General features: G+C 40.6%; 1 protein-coding gene across 1 annotated transcript in view; it reads right to left on the bottom strand.

Annotated features, from left to right (window-relative positions):
* The window catches only part of bmper (BMP binding endothelial regulator), a 40428-nt gene that overhangs the window by 15259 nt on the left and 15169 nt on the right, over window positions 1–10000 (bottom strand). Inside the window, exons 3-5 of the mRNA XM_085803075.1 lie at window positions 4005–4104; window positions 458–540; window positions 255–345 (exon numbers count right to left, since the gene is read on the bottom strand). Of these exons, the coding sequence (XP_085659201.1) occupies window positions 255–345; window positions 458–540; window positions 4005–4104 (274 nt within the window). The remainder of the gene's footprint in view (window positions 1–254; window positions 346–457; window positions 541–4004; window positions 4105–10000) is intronic.

The raw sequence follows: 10000 nt of genomic DNA, 5'->3' as shown, positions 1-10000 counted from the left end.
TTAAGAACAAATCGCACAGCAGTTAAGGAAAAAAAAGGTATTTAAGTGAAATGACACAGAGCTGAAGGAGACTGACCCCTATGAGACATGAATAAATCCTCCAAGGCCAACGAATCATCAACATCATTCAAATCTGTTTGTTAATTTCATATAAAAATCCATAAGTTTAACATGAACTACATGCATTTAACCCATTGTTCCACAAGAAAACTGGAGCTGAGGGCAGAGTAAAGGTGCAGCGGGAGGAGACTCACCTGGGCAGGTGGGGCAGCACTTCTTCGGGTGGATCTTGGGGTTTTTACAGTGGACGACACACTGAACCTCGGCCTCGGTGATGACACCTTCCTGTCAGAGGCAGCAGGGAAAATCACTGCTTCAGTCTTTAAAGGTGTAAACACAACAACGACCATCTGACTGACACACACACACACACACACACACACACACACACACCTACCTGACATCTCCGGGTGATGCAGGGTTTGGTGGACGTGGTCCAGGACACTGAGCTGTTGTAGGATCGTCCGTCCAACATGCAGCCTGCAGAGACACACACAGGCGACAATCTTTATTTTCCAGCGTTATAAAACACATATTTCATTTCCCAATTCACTTTTTTCATGTTTTTCACTTAGAAAAAAACTTTAACAGCTTTAAAACTTGAGAAAGGAAAAGAGTTTTTTATATTTATACAGGTGTTTCATCTAGTTTTACATGTACAAAGATGATCAATCAAAGCTTCTCAAGCTTAAAGAGAATGATAATAACAACATTAGTATTCATTCAAGCTTCATTTAAAAGAATTTGACAAGTACAAATAGTATATAGGGAACAGTATACAATGAAAATACAAAGAACATGTGCCAGGGGTGATGTTCATTATACAACAAGGTTATACATATTACAGAAGTCTATGGTTTTAATAGCCTTTTCATTAGCTGATTTGGTGATTAGCTTAAAATAAAGTTCCATTTCTTTTTGAAAAACTCTTTTTAGAAAATTTACTTTTATGAATATGAAATTTTGCAAGAAATAAAAACAGATTTACTAAAAAGTAACATTTTCCTTCTTTCTTGGGATAATTATGGAAACCAAAAACAACATTTAAACAGATAAAATAAAATCTATGGTAGAGGTAAAACATCTCACCAGCTCTGCTGTTTGCTGCATTTTAAGGCTTTTATTGTGAAAAGTCATGGAAGCTCTGTGTGGTACGGTGGCCCTGAGGGCTCACTACACTGCAGCTTACAGTAAGAAAACACATGCAAACAATCACACGTGCTGCAAATCCAGTCCTGTACACAAAGACTGATGCACCACACTGAGACCCACTATTATGACTTTTCAAATTAAAAGCACACTGAATAATAAAAAATGTGTGTCCAAGCAGGTTCGTTGCAGTGTTTTGACCTCTCAGGGCCACCGTACTCCACCAGTGACTCATCATGTCATATTACAATCAGTCACTCGATCCGTCGTTAAGAGCCCTGTGAGATTTGGATATGAACTCTATTTTAATGTATATTTTATAAACCGCTCTGGTGATAAATTTCACTACTCACACACTCTGATCTGGACCTCACACACACACACACTTTTGGAAACACACACGTTGCAGCTGCTCAGTAACTCCACACCCGCCCACCCTGAGCCGTCCACTCAGCACTAAACCAACGCTCCTATTCATTTCATCCCATTTACAGTAAGTGGCCCCAGATCAATGTTTAACTTTTCCATACGATGAAACCGGATCACCGCCTCGGTGTAAATCAAACCCCGCGATGGCGAGGACGACGTGGAGGACGAGACGTCCCGCAGAGACCTCGTCCTCCTCATTCGCTCTGCGCCGATACTGTCACACTGACGAGTCTGTGTGTGTTTGTGTGTGATAACACGACTTACACACACATTAAACTCATTTAAGCTGATTGCACTGTTTTAATACAAGAGTAAAGGACAGTTCTCTACAAATCTGCATGAAAATCACTTTTATACAACTCATGCATTAAAACTTCTATTCAATTATAAATATTTATAACTGTGTTTATAGATTACAGACTGGTATATGATTAATAATGTATTTACTCATGTTTAACTAACGTGTAACAATGTGTAGTTATTATAAAGTGTTACCAAGACTTAGATATCTGTGTTTTTGTTTTGAATATTTAATATATAGTTTTTTTATAAAAATCTAAATTTTAAATGTACACACACTGATGAGGGTATATGTAATATCAAAGTCGGTTATAATAAACATATATAGACAATATAATATTAAAACAGCCATGAGATAATATCTATATAAGTATGATATTACCCAAAATCAATAAGCTAGAAAACATTACCTTGTTTCTATAGCCAACTGTTTATTTAGTACATGCAAACACATTTCTGCAGGAAACAATGTAAGCTCTTTCAAATTAAAGCACATCTGAGGTCATTTAACTTATTGTAAGAATTTGCTGGTGAAAAGTCCAGAAGAAAAGCAAGTAAGGTGACTTTGAGTTAAGATCAAGTCAAGACTGAACTCCTACTCTCAAAATAACAAAACAAAAAACATTGTAGCTACTATTAGTTAAATAAATGTCATTTTTCACTGTTATATAAGCCTTTACGTATTATAATCCAGTGTGAGGTCACTTGAGGTCACTTGAGGTCACGTCTAACTGTGAATAAACTGGTTCATTATGTGACTTTTAAAGTTGATTGTTCCCAATAAACTGATGTCGTCTGGGTGTGATTCTCTTTAACTGTGTGTGTGTGTGTGTGTGTGTGTGTGTGTGTGTGTGTGTGTGTGTGTGTGTGTGTGTGTGTGTGTGTATGATTTCATAAAAAAAAGAGAGTGAGAAAACAGTGATATGACACAGAGGGGTCCTGAATCTGGGTCATGGGGACCGCAAGTCGACCGCACAATAGAAAACTAACAAGGGTTGCCGTGGCGACCCGGGACTCTCCACGTCCGCCTTGAGCCCCGTTCCACCTCTCTTAACGAAGTGCTGCCGTGTCGTAAAAAAATATATAAACCGGGCAAACCGCAAACAAGAAGGCGCCGCGCCCCAGCAGGAGTGTGTGTGTCCAAGTGTGTGTGTGTGTGTGTCTAAGTGTGTGTGTGTGTGTGTGTTTATGTTTCTAGACACAGGGCTTCATAAGTCCAGAGAGAAAGAGCGGAAACATCATTAACATCAACATTAAGGTTTGGGAAAAGATCTACAGCTATAGAACAAAATAGACTTTTCCTTTTCTTTTGCTCCTGTCGTACTTGCTGCGGCCACTAGATGTCGCCTAGCAACAAGATGTAACAACGAGGCTAATGGGTCATAACAACCTGCTGCAAAGACGACCTTTGACCTTTATTCAAATGGTTTGAATGAACTACTTATACTGTATTTAAAGTGGTTGAAAAACATTTTGATAAGAAGTTTCAGTTCAGTTCAATTTCACAGTTTTTGAAAATATTGCTTTGTTTAGATATTTAAAGGGATAGTTCAACATTTTGGCAAATTGGCCCATTGCCATAATCGCTATAGTCATAGCAGTAGGTCCGTTACCTTTAATTGTCGGTGCAAGCTATTTTTAGAACGGCGGAGCAGAGTCGTGAGCTGCTCAGAGCTACGCTACGGATTGGTAGCCTCATCAAACTCATCAAATACACAATCCAACAACTCCACAACGCTCTGGTGGACAAGCTGTGACCTGCACATTCACCACGCTATGAGATAATAACACAATGTTACCAGACAGAGTTGTTGTAGAGGGAAATTCGTGCAAAAACGCTAAAAATGTAAAGGAAACACAAGCTCTAAAAAACACATGGGTGTGGTCCCTTTAAAGTTTAAGGATTGAGATGTTTGATTGACAGGCGTCTCAGCCTATCACAAGCAGACATTACAGATACTTGTGTCCATGTTTCTTTATATTTAGTGTAGCAGAACTTTAAGCAGTTTAAAACATGTGTATGCACTGTCTGTATCATAATAAAGCATAAAGAGTGTGTTTTGTACCTTTACACCTCTCACAGCAGGCTCCGGTCTGTTTCACCACCAGAGCACAGTCGTCAGAGACCAGAGGACATTTCTCCTGTTTACAGTCGGCCTTCCCCTCCTGAGAGACAGAGAGAGAGAGGATGAGTGAGAAAGTCCTGTACATTCAAAACATAGGAATTGAATTGATGAGCAACAGTTATTTCCTGACCGATGGTAAATGACGACCTCAGCTTCAGTAGCAGTTACTGTTATAACCAGAGTAAATACATCAACATCCGAAAGTCTATGTAATTATGGATTATAGATGATGGATTTTTCCGAACACCTCAAAATATTTGATGTAATAAGGACAGATGTGGAGGAAACAGGTCAGCGTCCATCACTGAAGGAAACATCTGCAGATACAGAGGTGTACACAGAGTATTGTTTTTGATTTTTGGCGTTTCATTGCAAAACAATGAGGTATTTTGGTATCAATCATTTGTCAGAAAAGTCCAGAACCAACATTAGATTTGTCCTATAGTTCATCATCAGTCCTGTCGTTTGTGTCCTGCACATTCAATCAGAATCAGAATCAGAATTAGAATGTATTTGTCATTGCACAACTAGTATTAGGGCCACATTGAGAAAAAAAAAAACACACAGCCTTCGAGAATAAAGTCATAAATTTACGGGAATAAAGTTGTAAATTTTCGAGAATAAAGTCGTACATTTCCTACGAGAAAAAAGTCATAACATTACGAGAATAAAGTTGTAAATTTACGAGAATAAAGTCGTAAATTTGCGACTTTATTCTCAAAGTTTGTGATTTTTTTATTTGTCAATGTGGCCCTAATACTCCGTCGTACACAACAGCACAACGAGATTAAAAGCTAAACCTTAAAGTGCAACCACACATAGAAACAAGACAGACAATAACAGTGACACATCAGTGCCAACATTCAGTTATTCAGCAATCAACAATATGCGTATGGATAATGTGATAAGTGCAAGTGCATTGTGCCAGCAGGGTAAAATATGAGAGTATATTTATAAAAATATAAAAAAGTAAATAAATAGGAGGTATTATAATAGTCATAGGCTGATCCAGAAGCTGCCATCAGGCCTGGGAACATGCAGTCAGCCCATAGGAGGAGCTGGAGAGAGTTGACGGACAAGAGGAACATCTGGAAACCCCTGTCTAACCTGACCTTACCTAACCTAACCCAACCAGAAGACAGAGGATGCAAATGAAACTCAAGTTCAGTCATGAACTCTCTCCTCATAAACGTCACCGTCTCCTCTCTCTCTGAGCTCCACCTGCTCCTTCTTGTCTCCGTCCAGTCACACTGATCTGATCTCCAGTCTCCAATCAAACCCTCTGATCATTAAAGGTCCAGTGTGTAATAATTAAAAGGTTTATATTGTTAAAATCTGAATATACTACCCATGAACATATTTGTATAAGTGTATAATCGCTATAGAATAAAAATTTGTTTGGTTTTCGTAGCCTTATAATTATTCTTTTATACATATAACCACTGGGTCTTGCTTTAGAGAACGCCATTTTTGTCCGGCAGCCAAAAGGAAAATCCAGCCAGAGAGAGTGCGTTTCAAGAGTTTCGCATTCAAATAAACCAACGGAGAAGAAGGTTTTACCCCCATTTTACACACTGAACCTTTAACATGCCCCATCTCTCACCTCCATCATCATCACCAGAGTCTTAGAAGTTTCCTCCAACCCGAAGAACTATAGTTCCCATAAGGATCCACTTCCTGTTGTGGTCCAAACACCAAAGTCTTTTCACAATAAAGTCTGTTTTACTTCAGATACTTCAGACACTGAAGAGGCTCACAACTCTTCACTGTGATCCACACTGTCAGCACCCAGAAGAATAAACTACACTCATCATATTATTTATATATAGACATACACATTAATCTTATATCTGGCTGTGGCTTCACAGACAAGAATCAGAATCAGAAACGTTATTGATCCAAAGGAGAGAAATCAGATCCAGTTACAGCTGCTGCCTCAGCAAAGAACAGAGAATGTGAAGTGGGTTAGTAAGACCATAGTATTTAATCCTATAATATATATATAGAAATATGTAATAATATATTGCTTTTGCACGTCACATACACTCATAAAACATCCTCAACATTTGGTCTTTCCAGATGTTGAAGGACCTCAGGAAGTGAGAGGCTGAGAAACTTCAACATCTGCAAGAAAAAGACAAAACTTTAAACGATTTCCACAGCTGTTTTAGCTTCTTCTGGATAATTAATTGTTAATTATAATAAAAGAGAAATAAAATCGGAGCAGCTTCATCTCTCACGGTCTGAACTGGACTGTTTCTGAGTGTTTCCTCTGAAACAGACCCCAGAGCAGTTTCTTAAACGTTTTACCACAGAGTGACTCAGTGTTCACAGGTTTAGCTGTGAATTTTCACACCAGCTCAACAGTCGTCCTGTCACCTCCACACACACACACACACACACACACACACACACACACGCTGCATCCGTCACCATAGCGCCGGCTGGCCGCACCGTGGGACCGAACCTGCGCTCGTTTAATCCGCTTCACTTTCACACCCAGTTTTTTTAGTTTTTGTTTTTTTTTATTGCTGCTGGTTCTGATTCTGTCCACATGCTGCGTGTGTTTTATTTTACACACTGTTTTGAGGGTTTTATTAAGTGAAGGCTGCCGTGGCCCCCCCGGCCCCCGTGGCCCCCGTGGCACTGCGGCGGGGCGGCCCTAACGAGGACGGATCAAAAGAACGGCCAAAATAAATCAGGTTGCAGTTTAATATTATAGCAGCAGCAGCAGCAGCAGCAGCAGCTTCGGCTTCGACCTCGACCACAGCGAGGACCGATGATGTCATGACAGGAGGAGCAGGAAGTAAAATAAGCAAAGAATCTCCATCTATTTATTTAAAGCAGATATCAGTGGAATGTTTTTGTTAATATAAGTCCTAAATAGTCCTATTTTCCGTCAGCAATCACTTACATGAAGTATTTCAGCCTAAACACGAGTCTCTCCGTCACTCTGCTCTGCTGTAACCCGAGGAGAAAATTTTCCTTGTGGGATACAAGTGTTATCCAATGAGGGGAGAGAACGGCATGAAGGGCTGTGTGTGCAGCCAAGGGATGCGCGTGAATGTGGTGACGTAGCACGAGGACCAATTGATGCCTGACAAGGGCGGGGGCTGCTAACTCATGGTGCGTTCAAGGAAACTCGTACTTTTGTGTTTTTCCTTCCTGTGAAGTCATACCAGTTCGATCTGGTACGAGTTCACGGGTCGGAAGTTACGAGTGGCCGTTATAGGGAACTTTCACAGACAACAGGACGGTAAAAACACGAGCTACGGGTTACCTGGAACGCTACCAAGTCGTAGTTGTGACTTGAAGCTGTAACTTACGGTTTCAAAAGCCTGCCTTGAACACAGCATTAGCCGAAACGGCCGTGCCGATGATATCTGCTTTAAATCCACCAAATAGAGCGACAGCCGCCATTCGTCCAGACGTTTAAAACCCTCCTGTTTGTCCTTCTGGGGCAAATTGACCCAATCTGTTCCCTTCCTCCATCCTTCCTTCTTTCTTTCCTTCCTTCCTTTCTCCCTTTCTTCTTTTCACAATCCTTTTTCCCTCCCTTCCTTCCTTCCTTCCTTCCTTCCTTCCTTCCTTCCTTCCTTCCTTCCTTCCTTCCTTCCTTCCTTCCTTCCCGTCGTCCTTACTTCTTCTTCCTTCCTCTTTTGATCCAATTTACCTGATCTGTTCCCTCCCTCCATCTTTCTTTCCTTCCTTTTCAGTTCCTTCTTTCCTCCCTTCTTCTTCCTTCCTTAATGAATCTGTTCCCTCCCTCCATCTTACGTTCCTTCCTTCTTTCCACAATCCCTTTTCCCTTCCTTCCTTCCTTCCTTCCTTCCTTCCTTCCTTCCTTCCTTCCTTCCTTCCTTCCTTCCTTCCTTCCTTCCTTCCTTCCTTCCTTCGTCCTTACTTCTTCCTTCCTTTTTGACCCAATCTGTTCCCTCCCTCCATCTATCTTTCCTTCCTTCTTTCCACAATCCCTTTTCCCTTCCTTCATTCCCGTCTTCCTTCCTCAAATGAATATGTTCCCTCCCTTCATCTTTCTTTCCTTCCTTTTCCCTTCCTTCTTTCCACAATCCTTTTTCTCTCCCTTCCTTCCTTCCTTCCTTCCTTCCTTCCTTCCTTCCTTCCTTCCTTCCTTCCTTCCTTCCTTCCTTCCTTCCTTCCTTCCTTCCTTCGTCCTTACTTCTTCCTTCCTTTTTGACCCAATTGACCCAATCTGTTCCCTCCCTCCATCTATCTTTCCTTTGTCCTTCCTTCCATCTTTACCTTCATCCTTCCTTCCTTCCTTTCTTGACCCAGGAGGACAACAGGAGGGTTAAATCAATACAGTTAATATCAATGCAAACAAAATAATCCGATGAAAAACACAATGAGACCAATAAATAATCAATACCACAGGAGCAATAAGAGTCAAAAGCAGCAACACTTTAGATGTTAGGTAGCCTACAACGTTTGATGGTGATCGTTGTGTTCAAACTGAACATCAGAATGAGGAAGGAAGAACGGTGATTTACAGTAAGAGACCTTGAACGCAGCACGGTGGCTCGTTCTGGTCCGAGTGTTTCAGAAAAGACCCAGAGAGCAGCAGCAGCAGCTGTCGACCTCTGACCCACAGCAGGTGTCACTTCCTGTCAGCGAAACAACAGGAAACTGAGGCTTCGGTTCAACGCTGACTCGACTTGACCACGACTGGTCTGATGAGGCGTTCAGGTGTCGACAAAAACACGAGGAAACAGGAGAATTGATCGTCTTCAAACTCCACAGAGACGACCTGAGTGTTGTTGCCGACTGGACCGGACCTGGATCTTTTGATGCTACTTCCTACTTCCTGCTCAAACTGGTTTCTTGAACGTCACATGATGCGTTCACTGGACTCTGGCTCTCGTTTTTTTCTTTCCCGACCCAATTTTGAACCGGCCAGCGCATTCAGACAGGTTAGGACACTAAAAAGTCGACCAAAAAATACCAAATAATAGTTGGTTTTTAGTTGGAAAAACCAGTTAATAGTTGGAAAAACGACCAAAACGACCGGATCGCTTACTTCTGCTTTAATATTCCTTACTGAATCATATTATTCTGTCTGGCGACCCTCTCTACGCTATAAAAGAAGAATTATAAGGCTAGTTTATTTTATAGCGATTATACACTTATACAAATATATTCCTGGATAGTATATTCAGATTTTGCCAATAAACCTTGACTAATATTACACACTGGACCTTTAAGAAATGTTTTTTTCACAAACAATTTGATTTTCTCTTATAGCTCGTTCAAAGTGTTTGGATCTGTACATCGCTCTTCTTTTACTGTAGTTGTGACGTCAGTACAACACAACCTCAACTGGTGTGTGACGACACAAAGCTGAATAATAAGAAGAAAACGACTCTTTACACTGCAAAAACTCAAAATCTTACCAAGAATATTTGTCTTATTTCTAGTCAAAATGTTATTTCTAGTCAAAACAAATCTCATTGTACTTTAAAGGGACAACGAGGAGTTTCTATATTCGGTTATAAAAAAGTCTCACGTTAATGTGGATGAATCTACGTTACCCACACTTGTTAATGGGCCCATTTTCGATAAATATATCGTTCTGTCTCTATCGTTATTTTGTTATTATTAGTGGTGGCGGAAATGCTGGTCGAGCCCACCAGCGTTTTTTTACTTTCGGTTTCGTGGCGAGTCATGAGAATAACGCCGCCGAATCACCGCTTATGGTGGGAACTACGACGGTATGTGATCGTCTTCGAACCTCTGACTTTAATTCTTGATGAATGAAAACATGAGTCTGTCTTGCGCATTCAGAATTTCACGGTGCGCGGAGGCTCATAAATGTAGTGTGAAAATGCTTTGCTTTTCCAAAACTCCTCGTTGTCCCTTTAAATAAGATTTGTCACATAAAGAGTAGCTTGTTTTTAGACACTTTTTACTTCTTTCAA

This window comes from Trachurus japonicus, chromosome 16 (assembly GCF_045865225.1).
Source record: "Trachurus japonicus isolate A0001 chromosome 16, Traja_1.0".
Lineage (NCBI taxonomy): Eukaryota > Metazoa > Chordata > Actinopteri > Carangiformes > Carangidae > Trachurus > Trachurus japonicus.
The sequence above is the reverse complement of the archived record's forward strand: the minus strand, read 5'-3'. Positions and strand labels throughout refer to the sequence as shown.